The sequence below is a fragment of the Antedon bifida genome, chromosome 4 (assembly GCF_963402885.1).
Source record: "Antedon bifida chromosome 4, ecAntBifi1.1, whole genome shotgun sequence".
Classification (NCBI taxonomy): Eukaryota; Metazoa; Echinodermata; class Crinoidea; order Comatulida; family Antedonidae; genus Antedon; species Antedon bifida.
Genome location: NC_136229.1, coordinates 9,768,839 through 9,796,606, shown reverse-complemented (window position 1 = coordinate 9,796,606; position 27,768 = coordinate 9,768,839). Strand labels below are relative to the sequence as shown.

Genomic DNA, 27,768 nt, shown 5'->3' with positions numbered 1-27,768 from the left:
CGGAACAAAGTGGGCACTGACCAACAGTATCAAATATAATGATACCTCTATATTATCAATTATATAATTATTTATGTTATGCTTATAATATATTTCATTTACATATGCCTATCTGTACATATATTAATTGAGTTGTAAATGATTTACTTTTCTTGTGTCGTATTAATATTGCACAATGCATACATGTAAACACAAACTGATTGCACTATCGGCAGAAGATAATTATTTGTTGTAATATTTAAATTTAAAGCCTACTTTATATTTATTCACAAACGTTTTTTTTATTTTGAGTTGAGTTTTTTTTTTATAGTTTTTTGGTTGAATAACATCACACATGGTTTGGTGAGTCATTACATACGTGACATTTGACATTAACATTCATTTTAAAGGTATAGTGTTTGAGGAATTAGGGCTGTGTTCTAAAAATGCTTCTATTTATAAAAGTCTTGTGATGGTTACTATAGGATGGTATAACATGGTTACTCGTTGCGATGTGTTCATGGACCTACAAGACAAAACAAAACATTATAAATTTTAAATTTATTGAAAAAGTAAACAATGAAGAATTAAGTTTCTTGAATGAAGTTTATGTAGATTGATTATTGCTTTAAAAAAAAGTTGAGACTAGGCCGGTTATTGCCAATCTTTTTAAACAGAGGACAACCACATGGGAGAGACCTTGACATCATCTGTCTGACATACACCATGGTTGCTATTAGTATTAACTGGTTTGGTTACATGTAATGGCCACCCAAAGTATATGAGTGCCAAATGAAGAGTACAGCAAAACACATTAGGTTACTCTTTTTGAAACAAAACTGATGTCAACTCCAATTTTGGACCATGTATGAACATAATTTTGGCAACAAATAATTGTTACTAATTCCAAGATTTTGATTTTGCAACCATTTATTTTATATGGGCCATGTGTAAGTAATGTTGGATCTTTGAATTCTTATTTTCGCATGAAGACTGTTTTAAGACTGATAGCAATATTTGCATGAATATCAACTTACCACTTTGACATGGGTGATCACATGTACAACCAGTGTACAATGGGATGGCACCATCCTCAAGTTCTCCATTAGGACACGTCAACTTGATGATGTCATAGGTTGGTCGTTCATTGCCATCATCATCACGTAATGGTGCATCTATGTAACCTTGGCAGCAACGGCAACCAGATGTATTTGGTGCGTCTAAAATGATCTCATTGCTCATTTGACATCGTCCAACACATACGGGAATGCTGACATCATTTGCGCGGCATCCACGGCTGTTGGTAACATTACGTGGCTCGATCGCTAAATGGCATGAATCTTCAGGTTCTAACAAAGAAAATAAAATATTGGTAAACAATTTGAAAAGAAAATAATTGAGACATTTCTATTTACCTTGGTTTATATATTCACACACTATAAAATATATTTACATATACTTCAATATTATACACATTTACTATTTATTATGCATGTTAACTTATCGGTTCATCGCCATTGTAAATTTCCAACCACAGACATGCATGTCTAAATAAATAGGAATCAATTGATTTGCGATGACCTAGGACAAAACAGTGTGATGTGCCCAAATATGGTAGTGATATGATGTCATCATGTCCATATATGGACACAGCACATAAAGTTTGGTAGTGTAGACAGTCCTTTAGTCAGAAATGCTGTAAGAGGATATAGTTTGAACACTTGCTTACCATATGTTTTCTCACATACAGGACAGCATTCACCTTCTTTAACAACCAGTTCATATCCCTATTTAAAATTAAACATAGTATATACATAAGCATAAATGTATTCACATACTATTTATAAGATTGTTCATACAATTCAAACATAATTGAAAGTCATATAAAAGCCATCAAAAAACGGTGTACTGTTTGTTTATTATGCAATGTTTTTTTATGAATATTGATACATTGAAGTTACTAGTCAAATTATCATATTCTGGATTTATAATATTAAGGTGTTTGAATTTGTTGACATGCATTTTAACACGTTTATAATGTAAATTATAATTATCATATTTTCTTCTTGTAAATATACATTAAATAAAAAATAAACATGTACATTTTTAGATTGAAGTTGGTCAAAATAAGAGCTTTCACTATTAATAAATATAATCAACTTATGCGGAAAATGTAGACCACATACATCATTTTGTGTGCTTTGGTTCATTTTATTTTTTTACTTACGCTTTCACATAGAGGTACTTCACAGTAGCTGTAGCATTCCACCTCTCCATTCTTGCAAGAGCACTCTGTGCAGTTGTCTGTCTTCCAGATGTCACCAGCTTCATGGACGGTGCCTTCATGTACGCACTCACACTCGTGTGGTGGAACACATTCTCCGTCTTCATTCAGATAATAGCCGACATCGCAGATACAGGCCTCGTATGTTTCACCATCACATTCTGGTTCCTCATTGGAGGCATAATTGCGACAGGACTGAATCATGCAGTCTTTGGTGTAGCGATTGAATACCTCATTGTCTTCGCATACTGTGGTTATTAAAATAGACACGGTTTTTAATATGTATACTGTACAGTACATTAAAGAGACTATCCTATAGGATAAGTAATAATTTAACAAATGTAGAGTAAACTTCTGTTTACACTATCAAAGTAGTTGGACAAAAAATGTGTGATGTGCCCAAATTTGATATGACATCATCATGTACATTTATGGACATATCACATTTTTTTGTCACATAAAGTATGATAATGTGGACAGAGCTTAAGAAACTAATGAAACAGGATTTGTTTTTAGATAACACTGGACTGAAGCCTTGTTCTGAATTTAGCAGAAGGAGCTTAAAGATATCTGATTTAGAGAAGGTGCCAAAAATGTTATGAATATACGTACTGCAGTCTCCAGCATAACATTCCTCTTCTTTGATGTCTTCTCCGTGGCACTCTTCACCACCATATTGTCTTGCTGGGTTATTGGGTGTGCGTGTGGCAGCTCTCCTTCCAGATCCACAATTGGTGGAACATTCAGACCAATCAGACCATTCGCTCCAACCACAATCAACTACAAAGATTAAATAAATCAAAATTATTAGCAATCGGGTATGGTGTCAATACAAACAGTGAAATAGAGGTAATCATGGGTTGTTTATAAGTCTTATACACACAATAATTAATCTGCTCAGTTATAGTAAAAATAAGTGTGTAATATAGTATTTTTATCATTTTAAAATATAATAGCTACTCAGCATAGTCAATGGTCACTAAATATAATTTTGGAGTATGCAGTTTTATAAATGCATGTTTATATAATAAGTGATAAGAAATTGTAAAGCATTGTATATATAGTCTAGTCATAAAATTATGTAACATCTCTGTCAATAGGAAATTATCAAATGATTTTAATTTTTGATTTTAGATAATTATCACATACCATCACAATCTTCATCTCCGCAAACAAATCCACCCATCTCGCATGTACAGTTGTTACATTTATGTTGGATGACCGTTCCTGGTACGTATTCTTCGTCAAGCAATGTCAAAGGATTTCCACCAAACACAGATGGGTCAACAACACAACGGCATTCGGTTGGTTCAACACATTCTCCATCTTGTAATACCTAAAACAAAGTAAAAATTGAAAAGTATTTATTTTCGTCCTCTGTCTTAAGTGGAATTACACTGAGGAAATTTGGATTAGGCCGTTTATGGACCCACAGAAGCCAGTAGTGCAGCGCCTACCCAACATCAGCACACTGGGAGACAATCCCATACACTTTCTAAATAGGGTTCACACACATTATTTAACATGCACTGTATGTACACGGGACCAAAGATGGATTTACCTCCAATCTGAAGAACTGGACAATGAGACAAATATCTTGCCTAAGGATACAATCAATATGACACAGACAGGCTTAAATCCATGCCTATCACATGTCCAATTGCTTTACCATTACACCATCTCTCCTGGTTTATACAGCACGTGATATTCTCAAACGGTCTCCCATCCGGGCACAACACTGCTTAACTTTGGTTTGTCTGTGCAATTAACTGACAATGAATACCAGTATGTATAAAATTCTTACCATTCCAGCTGGGCACCTGCAGCCAGGTACACATTCTTCTTGTTGACAACTGTTGCCATCATGCATGTCACCACATGTTGTTGGACAGATATTTGCACAATCAGACTCAACCAATGGGGCTTCACATATGGCTAGAGAAGAAAAAATATATGTATTTATATTGTTACTATATATGCATCCAATGTACTCATATTGTAACTATTGCCATAGGTATAGTGTGCCAAAGAGTAGTATTTAGTTTATATTTACATATTTAGTTATTCATCATCATCAACAACAATAAAAATAATAAATAATACTATGATTTTTCATCATTATAATGAAATATAACTTACTACATGGGTCCATGTTACAGTGTTTAGTTGCTGTAAGTGGTTCTGTGCACGGAACACCATTGAACATATCTGGTATCAAGATCTCACGAGATTTGTGCATCTCACCACTATCACATGTGACTGGACACTCGCTCCAATCTGACCACTCGGAGTAGATACAGTCGACTAAAATATAATTAATAATATAAAAGTCAGGGAATAAATTTAATATAGAGGTAGTTTGGACAATAATTCTGACTACTATAATTATAAAATTCTTTAATTCTGAAACTACTGTAACCACTTGTTTACCCTTTCTTATAATGCAGCAGACACTACTACTACTGTATGGTAGGTTGGTTGTGTATGAGCAGAGCTTGAATTTTGTACATAACATTTACAAAGAGATTACTTATTACAACAAGGGTAAAAACAACAAGAACTATGTGCGCAGCAGAAAACATTCTGTTGGTATCTTTCTAATAAACAATACATAACACTTTCGTACCTGGGCATGGATTGATATTGCAGTGTCGTTCTTCCATTTCTTCTCCAGGGCAAGGGTTATCAGCAGATTCTCCAATGCAGATACGCTCACGCATTTGAACTCCAGCATTGCATGTGGCAGAACAAATTGTCCACTCTGACCATTCTGTCATGTAAGCGCAGTCGTCATCTACGCAATTGAGGGCACCATCCTCGCAAGTACTAAGGGAAATAGAACATTCTTTAATTAATCACACATTCTCATACATTTTTATGTAATATTAAAGGGACGGAGGCCTAATTTATATATATATATATTTACATGTCATTTCACCTACCAATTCAAACAGTTGAAATGTAACATCTCGCCTGGTAAGAATACTCCTTCAGGGCCTGAACCAGTTGGCACTGGTAGTGGTAGACTAGTTGTTGGGCTTGGTGCTGGTCGATTTGTTACACCGCCAACAGGTACAGGAGTCAAAGCTGGTGGTTCTTGTCCTGCAATCATTAAAGTAATTTGATAAAGTTCACATTAAAAATATTAGTTACACTGTTTATTGTAAGTAATTTTCCACTCCTTAACTGGTGTTGTAAGTTGTTTCTTAGTAATTATGTCCACATGTCTTGACTTATGCATGCACCTTTAATATTATTACAGTAACACATTTATTTAACGAATAATAGCATACTATTACAGTATAACCAGTAAGATTATCTGTTCTGTAAAATAATGTTGTAAATGTCAATAATCAGTCTACAGTTACTACATTATACTGGAAACAATCAAAGACATTGTAGATTATAATAAAATGTTAACAAAATGTTAACATATTGTTACCTGTGTATGTGCATCCAAGTATGCTCATTCTAAGCTTGGCTGGGTGATCTGGGCTGACTAGTGGTACGATTGAGATGGACTGAGCTCTTAGGCCACCAAGAGGTAGTGGAACTTCAACAGTAGTTGAATCGTCTACATTGGCATTGAAAATCTATGGAATACACAATTAGCAAACCTTTTAAAATACTGTATGCAAGTACTAACAAGGCACCAACCTAAACTTATATCTTTATTGTATAAATGCATATATACAATTCTAAATTAGTGTTGTTCCTCAATACTTGAGGTTTTGCAGTCCCATCAAGTTTAAACATACAACAAGGATGCCTGTGGTCTAATGTAATCTGCACATTGAGCAAAACATTCCTGAACTTATATCATAATTGTGAAAACTTTGTTTACTGATGATGTTTTTTTCATAATTCTTTATTCACCAAAATAGCTGAATTGATGGTTTTCCTCATGTTGACTAAAAAATATATTGAATATATTACAAACAATCACATAATTCTCATCTCATACATAAACAACTTACAAGAGGTCTTCCATCTTGTCCACGTAATGTTTGTAAATTATCAGTGTTTGTCTCCTTGTAGACAATTACTAATCTTTCCACGTAAGCATTTGTTGAAGGACCTGCTCCAGAAATTGCTAATTTGGTTATAAACTTCTCCTCTTCATAGGTGATTGTTATGAATTCACCAGACCAGCCTTCTCCTTCTGGAAGAATTTCCTCTGGGATATCAGCTGGCATGTCCAAGGGTTCAAGACAGTCCTCTGGAGAAGATAATATGATAATACATTGAAGAATGAACTGAAATGTGCTTTGTAGTTGTCAAAGGTGGTGAGGATACACGTTTCCACTAAAGTTTTCTTTTACAAACCTTATTCGAACTCGAACTATAATAGTTATTTCTAATTTAAATGTAATTTTTAAAGCTTTCTTTACAGTATTTATTTAATGTCAACATATGGTTTGCTGTTATTGATTAAATTACATACATATTTCTTTCATGGTAATTAGTTAACAGTATCACCGACAGTTAATGTTGTTTTTTCATGGCTTTTGAATTTGTGGTGGTTATACACATTTTTCTGTAGGAAATTTTCTATAAGAAACTAACCTGGGAATTCAAAGATGAAATACTCCTCTGATTTTGGTTTTGACGGGACTACAGGTGTGACTTCTTTGTTTTCTTCAATGACCTTTTGGAGAATTGTCATATCCATATTACAATAGCATTCTTCTACAGGCACACAGAAGCCATCTTGCATGTACTCTCCTTCAGGGCATTTACATCCAGAAAGACAAAAGTCTTCTTGGACACATTCAATGCCTTGCGATTTCTCCAAGCATGAAGTCTGGCATTCATTAGCGCAGAAATCAAATACCATTCCCCTTGATTCACAATCCTCACCTAAGAAATAATTAATGACATGATTAGTTACAATACTTAATCAAATACATATGGGTTTTAGTTAACAAAATACAAAAGGATACAATGATGAAATGGTATACATTTATTACATCAATATTACATTTAACTGTTTCATATTGTGGCATGCTTACCTGGACAAAGGTGTGTATTACAATGTTCAATTACACTGAGTACGCCATTACATGGCTTACCACCGAACAAATTAAACTGTTCAATACTGCGCCATCTACTGCGGTGTCCGCCATTACATGCTTCACTACAAGGGGACCATGGATTCCATTCAGCGAACACACAATCAACTGTTTAAAAACAAACACCATTTTGATAAACATATCTATATATAATAACTATTACTGATGTCATCATATCATGGAAAGTGAGAGCCATGTTTGGTTGCCAGGACAAGGCATAAGCCAACTATAAAAATGTATTCATCCAAATCAAATTGTTTATTAATGCGCATGCATACTAAAATTTGCATCTACTTTTTGTGACATGAAAAAATCCGCGGCCAATCAATACTCAGGAATGTTTGATTCGTGCGAACATAATCGCTAGTGGAAAAGAGGCTTATGGGGCTCCAGAAACATGGTAAGTGACTTGATCATGGACAAGTGCATTATTAGGCATTATTATAATAGTACTTTATCAATGTAAATTAATTAATTAAGTTTTTACAGTATCTGTATAACAACTACTACAATGACTTAAATACTCACTTGGACAAGGGCTTCTTGCTGGACACTGAGATGTTTGCATTGGAATACCTTCACAGCCAATACCACCATCTTCAACTGGTGGGTTTGGTGAGGGGTTGGTGCAAGACCTGTATCGCACCACGGTGCCAGGTTCTGTTCCACAGGAGACGCTACAATCACTCCATGGCTCCCAGTTACTCCATCCTCCTGGAACTAGATAGGAAATAATAGGATAATGATAATTATTTTACTAAACAGAAGGAAATGGAAAAACATACAACAATCAAAAACATAATAGATGTTTATATTATTGTTTTATTATTATGTTTTATTAGATTATATTATTATGATTAACAAAAAACAAAATAAATTACCTTTGCATTCTATTTCTGAGCATTTAAGATCTCCTGATTCGCATTCACTAATAACAAAAAAAATCAAATATTTATAAAAGAAACCATTGATACTTAGAACTAGACAAAGTAAATTATTATTAATTATAAATGAATAGCCTTCTTAATTAATATTGATAAGTGAGTCATATTAGTCTGGTATGATAAATGCTTATAAAAGTGTAAGTTTTTAATTTAAATCATAAACACTTGTAAAGGGAAAAATCATGTCAAACTATAAGGAAATAAAAAAGGTCATCCATTTGATAAGAACATTTTGATCAGCATTTAAAATTATATGGATTGAAAAGAACGAGATGTAGGCTGTGTTTAAACTGGATACTTGTTTTACTAAGAGAAGTACAGTATGGAGGAAGTAAACTGTCATGGACCTGGAAATTGGCAGATGACAAGGTAGACAGACTTGTTCACAGACAAGTTGCTTTCATATAAGCTAACACTCACCAGCTTGAAACTCATGGATACCGTAATATAAAATTAGAATCTATTTATACTTCTGAATTTATAGTAGACAATTCTTACCAGTAGGCACAGTCAAGTGTTATGTTCATTCCGGCCTCGACTTCATAACCAGACAACGGATTGGATCCTGATGGTGTAGTTATAGATGGCAGTTGGTTGTATATATCTTGAATGTCTACAACACATCTACACTCTTCTGGTTTAACACATTCGCCATCTTGCATTACAGTACCCTGCAGTAAACAATAAAATGTGTTTATATTGTATATGCAATGAATGATTCAAATTTCCTATTAAAATACCATAGCATAAGTAGAGTTACCTACTAATAAAACAGACTAGCTAATAAATAATTAGGCACCTTTCATATCGAAGTCTATTACAAACTTATTAAGAGCATGAGCATATCTGTTTCATATTTTAAGATGTTGACGATGCAGTATACCAACCACATGCACATTAGAATATTCTGCGACAGTAGCCTGAAGCCTAGCTATTCTATGTCTAGGCCTAAACAGTGTTCATGAACTACTGTAGTTACAACTAACCTCTGGGCAGCCACATCCATAAACACATTCTGCATTGTCATTAGCACATTCAGAAGTAGAGCTGAGATCAACACAGCTAAGTTCACACTCGTTCAAGCAGTCTCGGAATACAAGTGGTTCTTCGCAAACTATTATAAGAGTAAAGAAAATCACATCATAATTTCATATTATAATATTTCTTATAATAAAATAATACTGCAGTTTAGTTTTTACTGTTATGAATGGATAGGGCTTATGGTATGTACAGACTGTTCTATTATTCTATGGGGATGACAAGGTACATTTGAATTTACACCAAATGCCACATGGATTGATAATCCCTTACCTGGACAGGCAGGTATTTCACACATCCTAGTCTTTGTTACTGCTCCAACACATGGTTCTCCACTATTTTGTTCTGGAAGCCTCTGTCTGGTTGAGAACTGCTCTTCAGTTCCACACTCTTTGGTGCATTCAGACCATGTTTCCCACTCAAGCCATTCACAATCAACTATACGTATCAAATAAAACATAGTATAAAAACACATAAGATATCTTCCTATATAAAGAAGTTCTATTGAATAATCTGTTATTTATGAGCGTGATAATTCTATCCTGGGTCATCATCATCTGTGCAGTATACCTCTGCTATACTAAACTAACTAGGACAAAATCATGATATCTGTATACGGTACCTGGACAAGACTTCTCATGGCAAATCTCAGTCTGTTTATCATCACCATCGCAGTCTTCTCCACCATACTGTGGTTCTGGACAGCCACACTCTCGTTGGCGTATGATCTCACCCATACCACATTCTTCAGAACAGTTAGACCAAGGTTTCCATTCACACCATTCACCATTAACTGTAGGAAGTAGATAGATAAAAACAATTGTTGGTATTGGATTGCTTCTTTACTGGAGAGAAACCTTTAATTGGTTGGAAGCTCTGTCTTTACTTGGGGCATTGATCCATTTGCAGCTCAAAAAATGAAGCTATACTGGGATTGGGTGCAGGTAAAGCGTCAAAGTCAATTCATAGACAGTTATAGTAAATGGGTTGGGTACTGCAAGTGTTGAAAAGATGGTTAGCAGGGTTACAAATTCCAATATACTGTACCTGGACATGGGGACATGGTACAGTTTTCGGTTTCAGATGCTGTTCCATTTAAGCACACAATTCCAACCTCAGTTTCATTGCAGCTACGTGTACGAACAATGCTTCCTTCACCACATGTTACGCTACAGCTTGACCAGCGAGACCACTCAGGTGGAACATCTGCAAACAATTATATAATATATAAGTTTAACTAACTTAGAATAATCAAATAATTGTATTATATTCCTCAAGTTTCTATTAAACTAGTAACTAGAACGTACAACCTAATTGTATATATTAGATATTTCAAACTTACAAGTACATGTTCTTGTGCATTCCATAAATCCATTTCGGCAAACACTGTTGGAAAAAGGAAAACATTTGATTATTATGTTTACTCTACATTTAATACGGTTTAAAATAGGATTGCTGATTTAGGAGAGTCTAGCATTAGACTTTAACAAGCCTTTTAAATGTTTCATTCATTCTGTTTTTTTATATTTTACATTATTAAGGCTATTATTATTCTCAATTTAGTCATATGTGGCAACCATGTTCACAGGACAAACATGCCTCTAAGTTAGGGCTCACAAAATACAATAAAAAAGAAATGTTACCATTCAGAGCATTTGGTTTCCACAACTTCATCTCCTTGATAGATAACTCCTTCATGTATGCAATACACAGGGCAATCTTCCAGGTCACATGACTCACTTTCTTGATTATCTCCCTCACATTCCTTTCCTCCATTGGAGGCTGGCGGGTTGTTACCAGATCTAGAAATGTTGACATTTAAATATTAATTATTCAGTTACTAGCTATTTTGTCATACTCTTTTATGGTTATACAATTAGAAGTCCTTGTATTCAAACCCCACGATCCATAGTCCAACGTCCAACACACTGCCCCACATGCCCTTACATATACTATTTCCTTACCTGTATCTGTATTTAGTTTCGTCTCCACATTCTTGCGTACATTCAGACCACACTGACCATGAGCTCCACTCACAATCAACGGCGCACAGTTCTTCAGTACATTCAATTCGACCATTCATACATGTACTAGAGGTTAATATAAAAAAAAAATGTATTAAGTTAACTCAGATTTTGAAGTAATGGACTTGGTTTATCAGACAAATAAACATTGTTATATTACTTTAATATTATTAACATGATAATTTTGGAAAGTATTCGGGATATAACTACAGGTGATATTTTTATTAGAACAATGTTTTAATTCAATAGTATTATAAAAGAATCCAAATTTACCATAGATGAATTATTCATTGATTTATCAAATTCTATTCTACTAAAAGATTTATTTTTATATTATGATATATTTCAGAATGAATAGTAGGTACAATTGAACCTCTTTAAGCGACCATCTCCCTTAAAGCTTGTTTGTTCTCCCTATCTAATTAGTGGCTTTTGGTACCTCCCATAAGCGGCCACCTCCCGTAAAAACTGAATGAATGAATACACATTCACATACCAATTGTTGCAATCAATTTTCTCTGTAGCTCCAACAGGCCACAGTTCATTATTCTCATCCAAACATTCACACTGACTTTGCTGGACACAGTTACCATTATCATCTGCCAGCATGCCATCTGGGCATCTGCAACCAGGCTCACAGTCTTCCTCGTCGCTGCACTCCATACCCTGTTTCAGCTGGTCACAGCGACTAGGGCAACGGTTAGCACATATTGGGTCATACACCATGGGAGATTGGCATTCCTCCTCTAAAATTGTAAGTTGAAATCACATTAAAAATCAGATTTGAATATTGTAAAAAAGAGAACCGCTTTGTAGTAAAGTGAAAGCAGTATCATTAGATTAGTTACTAAGCTTGTTGTAAAAAATTTACACCCATTTTAAAGTATAACCTACTACAAACGTACAGAATAATGTAATGCCTTCATGATGAAAATTAGTATATGTAGCGTACAGTCTCGAACCTAAATAAAAGCAATAAAACAGAGCAGTAAAAATAGAACCTACCACAAGGTGCAACATTACAGGTCTTAGTCTCCTCACTGGATCCATTACAATATTGACCTCCATTCTTTGGAGGTGGGTTTGAACAGGTTCGCTTTCGGGACATCTCACCACCTTCACATTCTGCTGTGCAGTTGGACCATGGTGTCCATGAAGACCACTCACCAGGTACTAGAAAAACACAATTTGTAGAGAATGTATTATTATCTGATGTTGGTCATGACCTCACTTTTGTTAAAATACAACATAGGCCTACTGCTTATAAACATAAAAAATAAAACACATCCCATGAAGACCTGGCTGTTAATTGACTACTATGTGAGAATATGCTCCCAGTTGGCATTCATTAATTATGTGGGAAAATTCATACTGTAGATATAGTTTTTGATATTTTCTATAATGGATAATAAACAATACTAACAAACATATTTGACAAATTATTATGGCATGGTAACCCGTGTACCATATGCAATGTGTTGTAACAGACTGGCAACTTCTTAGCTCTTACTATAATTGGACCATACTGAAAATAGTACCGAAATACCACATTCATGTACACACAGTATATTGAAGAATCATATATCATTTATACATACTTGGGCAAGCATCTGTGTTGCAGGATTGAGTTTCACTTATTATTATTGGAGAATCACATTCTTTGCCACCGTTTTCAGGAGGATTGTAAGAACGTGATCGCTCTTGTCCACCAACACCACATGATTTACTACATTCTGTCCATGGAGTCCAATCACCATACGAACAGTCTACTGAGCATTCTGGGTCACCAGATTCACAAACTGCAACATTTAAAATACATCACATACAAAAAATAATAATACATTATTTTCTGATAAGACAAAAACAATCTTTGTGACAGCTTATTTAGATTTTACTTTTGTTTCCAAGGTAATGTATTTAGGATATAATATGTTTGGTTCAATTTGTAACTAATTAATTAATTGCCAGTATAGAATTCCAATATTTATATACAATGATATTAAAGAACTATGTGAGCATATGCAAGCATATAACCTATTCCTATTGCTATGCAATTAAACTTATACCCGAGAAAAGCCCAAGTGGTTAATGTTCACTCAACATTTTCTTATCATATTATCTTTATGCACTTTTTATCACTGGATGTTTCTCCTCCCTTACCATTATAACATATAGATAAATATACTTACTATGGAAACAACCAAAGTATTCAACTTTCATGTATGGTGTTTCACCCTCAGGCCATGATATTATAGCAAGTTTCACTGCTTTAACTTCTCCTAACGATTCAGGTAGCAAGAATGTTTGTAGTACGTCATAGCCATCAGCTGGTATTTGTAACGCCTAAAATGAAATTAAATAATATTAATAATAATAATACTAAGTGAATAAAATGTGTGAAAGCATGCATTTCCTATTCTTTAAATAATATATTTTCAACTAAAGTTTTCATAAAACATATTTTATTCAGCAACATTTTATGGTGGTAAATGTAGTTGAAAAAAATACAAGACAGAATGAAAGACTGAAAACTGTTATTATTATTATTATAAACTACTACTATCATTATTATTTTGAAATACAATAGAATGCCTCCTTTGGGAAGCCCCATTAACCCCTATAATTTCTACATAAAGGGGTCACTTTGTTGAATCCTAAAGGACCACTAATATTGTATTAAAAAAACATATTGCAAACCTCTGGAAAGTATATGAAGTCTTCACTATCTTCTGGTATGTATTCCATTGACAGTTCCTTTACTTTGCCTATGATCTTCAAAGTCCTTAGTGTGACTGGGGTACTAAAATGTGCTGTGATCGTTGGTAACTGACCCTCTGCAACATTTGGTGTCCATTGTTGCTCCGTGTACAAGAGAGTGTTCTCGACAGGGGCGTTATCAGATGTTGTACGAGTGACGATGAGGCCGTCAACTTGACTGAGGTTCTCATCACACTCAGCTGCAAATTTGATAAAGAAAAAATTAAAATTATTTTTCCAGTTGCAATATTCTATTTTCCTTATAAGGGGTTTTCATATTTGGGAATAATGGAAGATTTAGAGTCTATCCAGGTAGGGATCTCACGAAATAAACTATATTTTTGAAGATGTCATGTATTTTTTAAATATTACAACATAGTTATTTATCTAGAAAATTGAGGGTAAATGCGCTATTTCTTATAATTGTTTGGCTAATAACTTTAACACTGCACAACATTTGCACAATAATACATTTAATAACAAACTTTAAGATATATTGTTTAATAAATAATAACTGTTCTTACATGGACATGGTCCTGAATTACATTCTTCAGTCTCAACACCTGCCTCAATGCCACCCTCACATTCACCCTGAGATGGTGGTATCATGCATGTTCTGCTACGCACAATCTCTCCAATACCACACTCTGATGAGCACTCTGACCATGGTGACCATGTTGTCCAACCTGGTAATGCTGTGGTTGGTCGAAGTGTAGTAAATATTCTTGGTAAGGTGACAATCGTTGTACCTGGTTAATAAAAAAGATTATCTGCCTGTGTTAGAGCATGCATCAATCAAAATGTACAGACTTAAACAAACAAGCCATAGTGTATACAAAAGCTCTGTCTACACTATCAATCTTATTTGACAAAAAAGTATGGTACCAAATATGGTTATGATATGCTTAAATATGGTAGCGATATGACATTATCATGTCCATATATGGGCACATCACATTTTTTGGTCACATACAGTTTGATAGTGTAGACAGATCTTAATTATGGTTGTTAAATGGTCAATTCATACCTTCATAGTCACAGCCAATCAGTTCTACTCTAACTCGGATATTCTCAAGATCACTCTGCAAAAACGCAATGATGACCTCGCTAGCATAGATGACCTCTTTGAAAGCGATTGTCTTTGGTACTATATCATTTACATTTGCCTCATATCCCTGTAAAGAGTCACAAAATATATTTGGTCAACTAATAATGAAACGACATGGCATGCTACTTTTGTATATGTTTATTGATGTAGTGTATGTTATCTTTATGGTTAATGCAACGTATAAACACTAGATTTATTACAGTAAACATTTTATAATTTGTGAGGAAATTGATATCGGTGTCTGCTAGTTTAAACCTCCTTGGTTTATTATAAAGTTGTTAAAATTCAATGCATCACTTACGACTTGATCTTCTGGTTCTGAAACCATCAACCTCTCATCAGATCCAGGGGTCTTATAGTAAACACGGATACGTTTGGCATACAGGTCTGTATCAGATCCACCTCCACGGATATTGAGGCCAGAAACTTGTTTAGGCACATCCAATGTTATCGTGAGAGATGTACTGTTACCACTTGGTGCCCATCCATAGATACCAAACTCATCAGCTGGACTTGTGAATGACACACTTTCTGGTGTTTCTGGGCCAGTTTCCAAGATTTCACTACAAACTGTGATTGCAAAGGGAACAAACATATTACTTAGTTGTTATTCAGGTTATTTCTATGCTATGATATTGTATATTCTATGGTTATTGTATTTAGTGGTGGAACAAACCAAAAAGTGCAATGTATATTTTATTGAAACATTGATACTAATGGTTTAATTGAAATTCAATTATTCCATCCAAGTCAAAACATCTACACAGAAACAAGTTAAAAAACTTGTTCTTAGGATTTGAAAATACACATACCTGGAGGAATGATAGTTGTGAGCCTACCAACTCTTGGAGTTACTGGAACCTGCAGTGTGCTCTTAAGCATGGCATTTGTTACAAAAGTTGTTGGTGTAACTCCTGTGGTTGGTGATACAGTAGAAATTGAAGCTGAAGTTGGAAGCAATGTTGTAACTACAAGTGAAAAATAAAAAAAGATAATTAGTACATAACAAATTACAACATAACTGACATCAACTTGCCATTAAAGATGTTTCAACATACTTTTAGCATATGAGATTTCTTACCTTGAGCAGCACATCCAAGTACCTGAAGCCTAAGACGGACTTCTCGATTGATGTTGAAGAAACGCAGCAAGAGTCGTGATGTCACAACTGGTGTTGGCAATTCAATCATTGTTGGAGTTGAATCATCGTCATTACCAGTAAATCGCTATAAAACAAAGTAACATTGTTTAATCAATCTCACAAAATAGACTTATAGAATTTAGACATTGTAAGGTTCCATAAGAAGACATTGTCAGGTCAGGTCTGAATAATTATGAGGTTAAAGCAACAGTACACCAGGTTTGACATGATTAGGTCACTGAGGCATAATACGGTTTATTGCTGGTAATTTGTAATATCTTGGATATTGATGTTAAAAGTTGAATGAATATAGTTGCCGTATATGTCATTGCAATATTGCGGGTATAAGCCATAACAAGATATTTATTTATCTTTAATAGTGTAAATATAAACCAATACATAATTATTAACCAATTCCTTTACCTCTGGAATGGCAGTAGGACTATTGCTACCAACTGGATAGTAATAAACCAAGAGCTCTTCAACGTATTGGTTAGTACCAATTCCACCTCCAACAATGTTGAGAGCGCTAACTGTCACCATTTCGGAAAGCTCTATCTCAATGTTGTCTGCTCCAGACCAACCAAATGAATTGTCTTCATTAGGTAGACTGTTAAAGTTCAGGTTAGAAGGTGTGTCCTCAGCGAAGTCAATTACATTATAGCATGCTAAAAAATGATAAAATAATTACACACATTAAGTATAAAATGAGGCCCAAGGCAATAATAAAATAATATTTTGATTTTAGAATATTTAGTAGTGTATTAATTAGGAAAGAATATGTGGATTACCTTCAGCAGTTGTAGTAGCATTGAATGCTGGGAAAGCAGTAGTTGTTACTGATAAAAAAAAGCAAGATGATTAAATTTACTAAAACTAAGGCCAACTCAGACAGCGTCATACGACAAGGCCCAACGAGTCATCTCATTGGGAGAAAATGAAACATGTCCAAAGTTCCTCCGACGACCTAAAACATACCCCGGCGCTATCTCCAGATGATTCGCCAGGTTTCAAGACGTTTCATCAGTCCTCGTCGTACGATGCTGAGTTGGCCTTAACATAATCAAAATCACTAGATCTTTTTCATTATATGTTTTATATTATGTATCTTTAACAATCTGTGTGCATCTCAACATACAGTGAAACATATCACCTTCCAATCCAGCAAATATGAGAAGCAAGCGGGATATATTTGGGCATGTTATAAATGTATATATGTATGCATACAATTTGTATGCAATAATGTCTTAATGCGTTTAGCCAAGAGAATATACATACCTGCAGCTTCCATACATCCCAACAGAGACAGACGGAGTGTTGGTGAACTTGAGTTCTTGTTTGTCCAGTCAATGATGTTGATTCTGATTGATGTCACAGCTGGCAGTTGTACCAGCAGATAATGCTCTGTGGTTACAGAGTTGTCTTCTGATGGAATTACTTCAAAGTTCTGTAAATGTTAAGATCATCATGTTGTAATTACAAATTGGTTAGTTTATTATTCAGATATAATTCAAGTTAGATTCAAAATAGCACATGCCCCTATGCTGCAATAATAGATATTGTTTGGTGTACCATTAACTCTAAGATATATACAATTGTTGTCATGTCACACATTTTGGTCAGTTTATACTTGTGTTGAAATTAGGTATGTTATTTTGATACATGTGTTGAAGACATTTATATGGTTACAGCGTCTGGACTGTTCCAATTCCCTTTTGAGAGAATAATGACAATTGTCTATACAGTACAGGTATTAAGGATCTCATGAAATTAAATTAAATATCAATATATTTAACTTTCTTTAGTTAGAATCAAATAGATTTTGTGAAGATAAATTGTTTAAATTTCCAATTGATGTGTAAATACTGAATAAATCAACAAAATAAATAGCCTTTACCTGATTTAGACTTCTGTATGTGCTTTCACCTTCTGGCATATAGTCTAGTGCCATCATTGTTACAACGTCATCCTGATTTCCTTGGGTGATGAAAGCAGTAATGCGAACTGGTGTTATGAAATTGACAATCACATACAGAGGAGACTCGCCATTGGCAGAGTACCAAGGTTGGGCATCATCAAGAGCAGATTTGCTACTGTTCTGACCGTCAGATAACTCACGACCACTCTCTAAATAGTCCAGGTTTTCTTTACAAACTTCTACAAAAAAAGATAATTTCCACAATAAAAAATAGCACTATATGGACAAACATTATTACAAAACAATAGTTTTTCTTCCCTGCCAACAAATATAGTATGGTTTGTTCAGTTTGTCAAAATGTCCAGTTCTTTAGAAATACACGTTTAGTAGTAATTAGATATATAAAGTTAGTATTATTTTATTTCAAAATATTATACCTTCTTCGCATCCCAAAACTTCCAATCGTAAGCGTACTTCATTCTCTGAATTAAATATTCTGAATGAAAGTTGTGAAGTGACAAATGAATCACTCAGAATGTTTGAGTTGTTACTGAAGTCAATGGTGATCAGTGCACTATCGCTATCACTCACAGTAATAAGCTGTAAGAAAAAAAAATTACTGTAGTGCTAAAATGCGTTTAGATAAACAAACACACGAAATAAATAATAATTTGATCTGGACAATAGTCGCATAATGCTTGTACAATGAAATTCAGCCCTAAAATAACAGTTCATATAATCTATCTGTACGGAAGATGATGAATCAGTAAGTCTCTGCTCAGCCCTATGTAAAACATCAAACTAATCGTGCAGGGAATGGAATCTTCCAAAACCGAATTAATTTCTTATGTAATTTATAATATTAAAAAAGTTTATTTTTATCCATAAGGCAATTTACATATGTAATAATAGAGAAGCAGATGTCAATATGGAAACATTGTTTTTTATATAATAATTATATATTATCCTACCTGGCTGCTAACGCTAATTGGTGTGTCCGAGTCTTCTGGTAAATAGTACACAAGCATATTATCAACATAAGCATCTGATCCTAGGCCACCTCCTAAGATGTTAAATCCTGTGATTCTATAGGTACCATTAAGGTTTACAGTAAGAATTCCTCCAGATGATTCTATGTAGCCGTAAACTCCATTCACATCTGGTTCACTGTCAAAGCTTAGGCTTGGTGGAGCATCTAGCATCGGTACAACTTCAGTACAAGCTAGACATTGAAACAAGGCTTGGTTAAAAAATTGTTTGGAATTATCGAAAAAAAAGAATACACATTTCTATTATTGTTATATAGTCAAAACTATTATTTACGTTTACACCTCAGGTTAAACTCTATATTAATATATTAATTAATTGATTCTTTACAGTAATATTCATAATTTCAGTATTGTTAATATATAATTACCTGGGATTGATGATGTCATTAGCATCCCAGTGGTTTGGCTATATGTGGTTGTAGACTGTTCAGTGGTTGATGTGACATTGCTTGCTGCAGTTGTACCATGACCAGCAGTGGTTGTAGCTCGTTCAGTAACAGCAGCAATTGTTGTAGAAATTCCTGCAACTGTAGTTGTCTGACCAGCAACAGTTGTAGCCTGACCAACTGTGGTTGTAACTCTTCCAGCAACAGTAGTAGACTGACGAGCAGTGGAAGTAGCCTGTCCAGCAATGGTTGTACCTCTTCCTGCAACAGTAGTAGTCTGACGAGCAGTGGTAGTAGCCTGTCCAGCAATGGTAGTAGCAATTCCTGCAACAGTAGTAGACTGACGAGCAGTGGTAGTAGCCTGTCCAGCAATGGTAGTAGCAATTCCTGCAACAGTAGTAGACTGACGAGCAGTGGTAGTAGCCTGTCCAGCAATGGTAGTAGCAATTCCTGCAACAGTAGTAGACTGACGAGCAGTGGTAGTAGCCTGTCCAGCAATGGTAGTAGGAAGTTTAGCAAGAGTCGTTGCCTTACCAGCAGTAGTTGTAGCCTGACCAGATGTGGTTGTAGCCTGTCTTGCTATAGTTGTAGCCTGTTTAGCTGTAGTTGTGGCCTGGCCAGCAACAGTTGTAACATGAGCTGTTGTTAACTCAATGCTGGATGTTGATCCTGCAATTGTCCATACACCAGTTGGACTAACTGTTGGCATCTGAGGTGTAGTACCTTAGCAAAGTTAAATTATATACAGATATCAATAAATAAATTGATATATGTATTTTGTATGTAATACTTATAATGTAATGTAAACATAAATGTGTAATTGTTTGAAAAGAAGGTATTTATTATTAAAATACATTACATTCCAATACATTCAATAATTTAAAAACAAAATCAATTAAAATGTTTTATAAAATTACTTTTTTTAGTTGTTGCTCCTGGTAGTGAGGTTAGTGTCACCAAAGGTCTATTGGTTGTTATTCTTTGCGTTGTCGTCGATCTTAATGTGGTGCTAGCTGGAGGTGCACCACGTGTTGTTACAATGGGTGTGGTGGGGACAGCCGTAGGTGCTTCGGTTACAACTGGAATTGATGTTGTTGCTTTAAAACATAAATAATTGGAATTAACAAAATAAAACAAATTCAAAGTCCAAATATCTAAAATTTAAAAGTTAGAAGAGTATGGAGAGACCTACCAAAACCAAGAACACTGAAAAGACAAATAGTAAATCATGTGAAGACAGTGTGCAGTAAACGAGTTAAAGGAAACCTACCTTTATGACAACCAAGGACTTCTACACGTAGGCGCAACTTCTCTGGTTCAATGTCAAGAATTCGAATAATCAAAGTCTTAGCTTCAACTCTTGTATCAAAGATAATGGTTTTTGGAGTCACACTGTCAGTGTTGGCTGATATTATCTGCAAAAAGATTAGAGTATTTAACTTTCTGCTAACATTTCTTAACATATGGCTGCTTTAAAAATGTAGTCCATGTTGTCACCACTAAATTATGGAATAAAGCTAATAATTAAAAAATATATATCTTATAGGATTTAACTTCATCAAATTTCACAAACTTTGTCATAGTAAATTTACCTGGTCATTATTTTGAGTAAACACCTGAGGCACAATGACTTCTTCATTGGTATAATAGATCACAATTGTTTTTGCATATAAATCTGTTTCTGGTCCTCCGCCAAGTACATTAATACCAGTAACCATCATTTCTGATATCAAATTAATGGTCAAAGATTCAGAATCAACTGGTTGCCAGCCATATGCGCCATTAATCATTTCACTATCAAAATATAACTCTGGTGGAGTATCCTCGGAAAGTGGTAATACTTCTCGGCATACATGGCCAGTTGTCTCTGGTTTGGTAGTAGATATAGATGGAGGTGGACCAGTTGTTTGTGGCATAATTGATACCACACTTGTAGTTGTCATCCCTGGTGCTACCGTAGTACTTGGTACTCCAGGTGTAAATTCTACTGGACCACTTTTCGGAGTTGCTGTAGCAATAGGTGGCTCAAATGTAGGTAGAGGTTTGGTTGTTCTTTCACCTGAAAGAATGCCTGTAGTTGCCTGAATTATTTGTGCGGTTGTGGTTGCTCCAACTGTTGTCGTCTGCTCTACAACAGGTGTTGTTGATGGCTGAGCTGGACCAGTAGTCTGACTCGGAGATTCTGTGGGTGGCTTAAATGTTGGTAGAGGTTTGGTTGTTCTTTCACCAGAAAGAATGCCTGTAGTTGCCTGAATTATTTGTGCAGTTGTGTGTGCTCCAACTGTTGTCGTCTGCCCTTTAACAGGTGTTGTTGAAGGCTGAGCTGGACCAGTAGTCTGTCTTGGAGCTTCTGTGGGTGGCTTAAATGTAGGTAGAGGTTTGGTTGTTCTTTCACCAGAAAGAATGCCTGTAGTTGCCTGAATTATTCGTGCAGTTGTGGTTGCTCCAACTGTTGTCGTCTGCTCTACAACAGGTGTTGTTGATGGCTGAGCTGGACCAGTAGTCTGACTTGTAGCTTCTGTGGGTGGCTTAAATGTTGGTAGAGGTTTGGTTGTCCTTTCACCAGAAAGAATGCCTGTAGTTGCCTGAATTATTCGTGCAGTTGTGGTTGTTCCAACGGTTGTCGTCTGCCCTTTAACAGGTGTTGTTGAAGGCTGAGCTGGACCAGTAGTCTGTCTTGGAGCTTCTGTGGGTGGCTTAAATGTTGGTAGAGGTTTGGTTGTTCTTTCACCAGAAAGAATGCCTGTAGTTGCCTGAATTATTCGTGGAGTTGTTGTTGCTATAAAACAAGTGTAATTTAATAAAATTACCAAACAAAACAGACACATGAAGCACAGTTTATAAAGAAATAATTTCTTATGAAACTGGACATTTCCTAACAAAATTATCTGTTTAGGCTTCAAAAAATTTAAAAAAGCAGACATTTTAGTTAAAGATATTTTGTTTAGTTTGGAGAGAGAGAAATTGGAACTAAAGGTACCATACTATAAATAATAAATCTAAGAATATAAAACTGAAAAAAGACTTTTACTAACATTATATAAGGTACTTTCTTACTTTGCTACACTGCGAGACTACATGATATAAAACATTTCATTAGCAGATAATAAAATTGATTAAAAGCGAATAGATAAAATTCTGCATGCTTAATTTGAGTTTATGTAAATAAGGATATAAATATTTCACCTTCTAAATGACATCCATAGACTGTAGCTCTGAGTGTAGGTGTTCCAACATAATCCAATATTACAATTCGCAGTCCAGTTACCAAAGGCAGATTTGGCATAAATGTTTCTATTTTACCACTATTATCTGCAGTCGGTACAATATCAAATACCTAAAAGAAGTATACATTATATTAATAGAAAATAATTAATTAAATAACGATGACAGTATGTATAATGTAAGCATGCGTAGAAATGTTTGTCAAACAAATTTATTCAATTTGTCACCTTTTATGCAGGGGGTAGGGGGTGGTGGCATAGGTTTAGGTATTAACTGAATTAAAAGCATTACTTGTTGAGATTCTGTGAAATCTGCAGCACCGACTCTTCTAAGGTCAACACGGAAACGTGTTACAACATTGTCACCTTCTCCTTGAATCACTATGCTAGCTGGTTTAACATTATCAGTAAATGTAAATTCTAGCCATGCATTCTCTACACCAAAGATATTTGGTGACCAAGGATTAATGCTATTGATTTCGGTGAGAGATGGTGATTGATTATCCGATGTACTCCGTGTTGTTTCAACACCAACATTCATTCCAATATTATCTCTGCAGGCTAAAACAAAAAAAGAAACGCAAAAGCCACAATTTAGCAATAGTTAGCTTTAAACTATTCTATTAACAATATTAACTCTTATTTAGAGAATCTAAAAATTGGGCAGGTATTAGCACAATTGAACATGTTTTATTACCATGACTAGTTGTCATCAAAGCTTCTGAAGTAGTTACTGGTCTTGTAGTTGGAGCAGCTGCAGTGGTTGATCTATGCGACAGTGGAATTGTTGTTGCAAGAGCTACTGTTGTTGATGCTTTTGTTGTTCCTGGTGCTACAGACGTTGTTGATATTACTGATGTTGTAGCTTCTGTGGGCAAAACTGTTGTGACTTCATGAAGACATCCAAATACGCCAACTCGTAATGTTGGCACAGAATCATCATACAAAGAAATCTGAACTCTAATTGCTTCAACAACAGGGAAGTCTTCTGGAAGTTCAAATGCCACTGGTATTGAATTATCTTCAAAGTATGGAACTGTTAATACTTTTTCCCATCTAGTCAGTACTAAATCATTGGGTTCCTTGTAGAATAATAGCACAGTTGTTACAGCATCAGGACCATTTCCTTGTACTTGAAGGGCTCTAACACTGACAGGTGTTTCAAACTCAATATCTACAAATGGATTGGGTTCTTCCTGTAGATTACTTGGATACCATGGTTCCTCGCTGTTGAGTTTGGTACTGTCTGGGTTGTTTACATTGTCAGAAGTACTTCTGGTGGTTGTCAGTTGTTCAACCTCATCCAAGTTCATTTCACATACTGAATCAAAAATAATATTGATTGTGGAAATGACATTAAAACATTGGTTTGGCTGTGCAATATATTTCTGAAAAAGTATAATAGTAAAAATTAAACCTTACCTGCACTAGTTGTCATCACAGCTTCTGAAGTAGTTACTGGTCTTGTAGTTGGAGCAGCTGCAGTGGTTGATCTATGCGACAGTGGAATTGTTGTTGCAAGAGCTACTGTTGTTGATGCTTTTGTTGTTCCTGGTGCTACAGACGTTGTTGATATTACTGATGTTGTAGCTTCTGTGGGCAAAACTGTTGTGACTTCATGAAGACATCCAAATACGCCAACTCGTAATGTTGGCACAGAATCATCATACAAAGAAATCTGAACTCTAATTGCTTCAACAACAGGGAAGTCTTCTGGAAGTTCAAATGCCACTGGTATTGAATTATCTTCAAAGTATGGAACTGTTAATACTTTTTCCCATCTAGTCAGTACTAAATCATTGGGTTCCTTGTAGAATAATAGCACAGTTGTTACAGCATCAGGACCATTTCCTTGTACTTGAAGGGCTCTAACACTGACAGGTGTTTCAAACTCAATATCTACAAATGGATTGGGTTCTTCCTGTAGATTACTTGGATACCATGGTTCCTCGCTGTTGAGTTTGGTACTGTCTGGGTTGTTTACATTGTCAGAAGTACTTCTGGTGGTTGTCAGTTGTTCAACCTCATCCAAGTTCATTTCACATACTGAATCAAAAATAATATTGATTGTGGAAATGACATTAAAACATTGGTTTGGCTGTGCAATATATTTCTGAAAAAGTATAATAGTAAAAATTAAACCTTACCTGCACTAGTTGTCATCACAGCTTCTGAAGTAGTTACTGGTCTTGTAGTTGGAGCAGCTGCAGTGGTTGATCTATGCGACAGTGGAATTGTTGTTGCAAGAGCTACTGTTGTTGATGCTTTTGTTGTTCCTGGTGCTACAGACGTTGTTGATATTACTGATGTTGTAGCTTCTGAAAAATAATGTTGATGTTAGAAATGATACTAAAACCTTTAGTTTGGCATTTATCTATATTGACAAAAACATATTAAAATAGCTTTAAAAGTTATATTACCTAGACTAGTTGTTACCACTTCTTTTGGAGTAGTAACTGGTCTTGTACTTGGGGCAGCTGCAGTTGTTGATGCTCCTGATTGATTGAAAAATAATTGTAAATTATTAATGGAAATGATATCAAAACCTTTAGTCACTAGTTATAGTCTAGTATCATTGAAAAAATAATTATTGACAGTTGTATTACCTGGACTAGTTGTTACCACTTCTTTTGGAGTAGTAATTGGCTTAGTACTTGGTGCAACTGCAGTAGTTGGTCTTTGAGAACTCGTAGTTGCAAGCACTGCGGTTGTTGGTGCTTCAGATTCTGTTGTTCCTAGTGCTGCAGAAGTTGTAGATATTACTCCTGTTGTAGCTCCTGTTGGGGAAAATAATATTTTAAGTAGCTTTTACACCATTAGATTTTAAATATTTCGTTCGTTTTAAATGGGAATAAAAGTGAATGAAAAATATAATAATTCAAATTCAAAATATAATAAATAAACGTAATAATAATTACCAGAGACAGATGTTGCTACAGATTCTTGAGTTGTTGCTGGTAAACCTGTATTTCTTGTACTTGAAGAAGCTGCCATTGTTGTTGTACGTTGATGGAATGGAGTTGTAGTATGAACTGAAGACAGTCTCGTTGTAGCTCCCACAGTAGTGGTCTTTAGTTCTGAAATAGTAATTTAATAAATGTAAAATCCACATGCCATACCCTATCAGAATAATGTTCAAAGCATTGCAAAGGGTCCGGATGTATGTAAAACTTATACAATATCTTAGAAGATTACATCTGTTACAAATTATAACATGTTATATAAAAAGCTGTAACAAGCAGGGTATTAGACTGCATTACAAATCTGTATTATCAATTTACACTATTTATGAAAGTTGGGAATACTTGTAGTATAAATATACACTATTTAGTTTTACCAAGTTTTGTAGTAGGCAAAATGGATAGTGTAGTTGAAGGAACTCCAGGTCCTTTAGTACTTGCTGAGGCAGTGGTAGACTGTTGAGGTAATGCAGTAGAGGTTCCAACTGGCACTGCTTCTGTTGTAGACTGTGTTGTGGTTTGAACTTCTGTAAACAAAAAACAAAATATTCTATAAATAACAATATCTAAACTGGATCACATACAAGTAAACAAATATTCATGTATTATTTCGCTCATACTAGCTTATTATATACTGTATTTTATTTACTGTAAAAAAAACAATTTTCCATTTATCTTCCCTTTAACAACACAAAACTTTTAAATAGAGCACCATATCACATTTCCGCACATGTACATTATACGGATTTTGGCTTCAATATTTCCTGAATAATTGGAATCCAGAGCAAGTGGGAATGAGACAGCATTGTGGGTACCTTGAAGAATGCGATATGTGGTGTGAAAGAGTACATGCAGCTATCAAAATTCTTTTACTTTTACTTGAAAGTAATAAGAAAAAATCAAGATGGCTGCGAAAGGTGAAAATAAGATTTGTGGGAAACCAATCAATTTGTGAACTGGTTGCAGCAATCAAATCAGTAAAGTGACAACTCCATGCTACATTGCCACAAACTTCAAAGCACTCTCAGAATAATAGAAAATACATTAATATATATCTGTTCACCTTGTTCTGTAGTTGCTAAAACCGATAATGTTGTTGAAGGAACTCCAGGCCCTTTAGTACTTGGAGCTGCTGCAGTGGTAGACTGTTGAGGGGATGATGTTGCAACTTGTCCTATTGTGGTTTTAATCTCTGTAAGTTTTAACAAAATCAGTTTATGAGGATAAAACAGTCAATAAAAATATTTAAATTTTAAAAATGATCACAATTGATTGAATATTTTAATATGTCACTTTATTACCTGAACTAGTTGTAATCACAGGTTGTAGAGTAGTTTCTGGCCTTGAACTAGCAGTTGTTGCTTTTTGAGACAGAGTTGTCATTGCAAGCACTGCTGTTGTTCCTGGCGCTGCAGATATTACTGATGTTGTAACTTCTGTGGGCAATACTGTTGTGACATCATGTAAACATCCAAATACACCAACTCGTAATGTTGGCACAGAATCATTATTATATGTAGAAATCTGAACTCTAATTGCTTCAACAACTGGGAAGTCTTCTGGAAGTTCAAATGCCACTGGTATTGAATTATCATCAAAATATGGAACTGTTAAAACTTTTTCCCATCTAGTCAGTACTAAATCATTGGGTTCCTTGTAGAATAATAGCACAGTTGTTACAGCATCAGGACCATTTCCTTGTACTTGAAGGGCTCTAACACTGACAGGTGTTTCAAACTCAATATCTACAAATGGATTGGGTTCATCCTCTAGATTACTTGGATACCATGGTTCCTCGCTGTTCAGTTTGGTACTGTCTGGGTTGTTTACATTGTCAGAGGTACTTCTGGTGGTTGTCAGTTGTTCAACCTCATCCAAGTTCAT

The 27,768-nt window shown here is 35.0% G+C and overlaps 1 protein-coding gene across 1 annotated transcript; it reads right to left on the bottom strand.

Moving 5' to 3' along the window:
* LOC144839170 (uncharacterized) lies at positions 1-27,768 on the bottom strand. Its single transcript, XM_078694484.1, has 55 exons — positions 27,186-27,768; positions 26,948-27,076; positions 26,262-26,411; positions 25,843-26,001; positions 25,531-25,689; positions 25,345-25,419; positions 25,072-25,242; positions 24,347-24,970; positions 23,622-24,245; positions 23,217-23,485; positions 22,887-23,037; positions 21,293-22,479; positions 20,971-21,115; positions 20,618-20,797; positions 19,683-20,423; positions 19,237-19,487; positions 18,740-18,865; positions 18,245-18,541; positions 17,626-17,794; positions 17,139-17,186; positions 16,771-17,015; positions 16,288-16,432; positions 16,019-16,174; positions 15,508-15,776; positions 15,126-15,273; positions 14,623-14,847; positions 14,039-14,298; positions 13,531-13,684; positions 12,940-13,140; positions 12,347-12,514; positions 11,838-12,087; positions 11,282-11,407; positions 10,961-11,119; positions 10,660-10,703; positions 10,365-10,523; positions 9,940-10,110; positions 9,591-9,755; positions 9,266-9,393; positions 8,778-8,950; positions 8,217-8,263; positions 7,864-8,055; positions 7,276-7,443; positions 6,830-7,123; positions 6,241-6,482; positions 5,706-5,856; positions 5,206-5,365; positions 4,890-5,089; positions 4,403-4,567; positions 4,068-4,198; positions 3,413-3,599; positions 2,876-3,043; positions 2,207-2,511; positions 1,709-1,766; positions 1,017-1,328; positions 1-505 (listed from the first exon to the last, which is right to left on the bottom strand). Exons 1-55 carry the CDS (start codon positions 27,766-27,768, stop codon positions 498-500), a joined length of 12,372 nt encoding a protein of 4,123 aa, XP_078550610.1. The 3' UTR covers positions 1-497.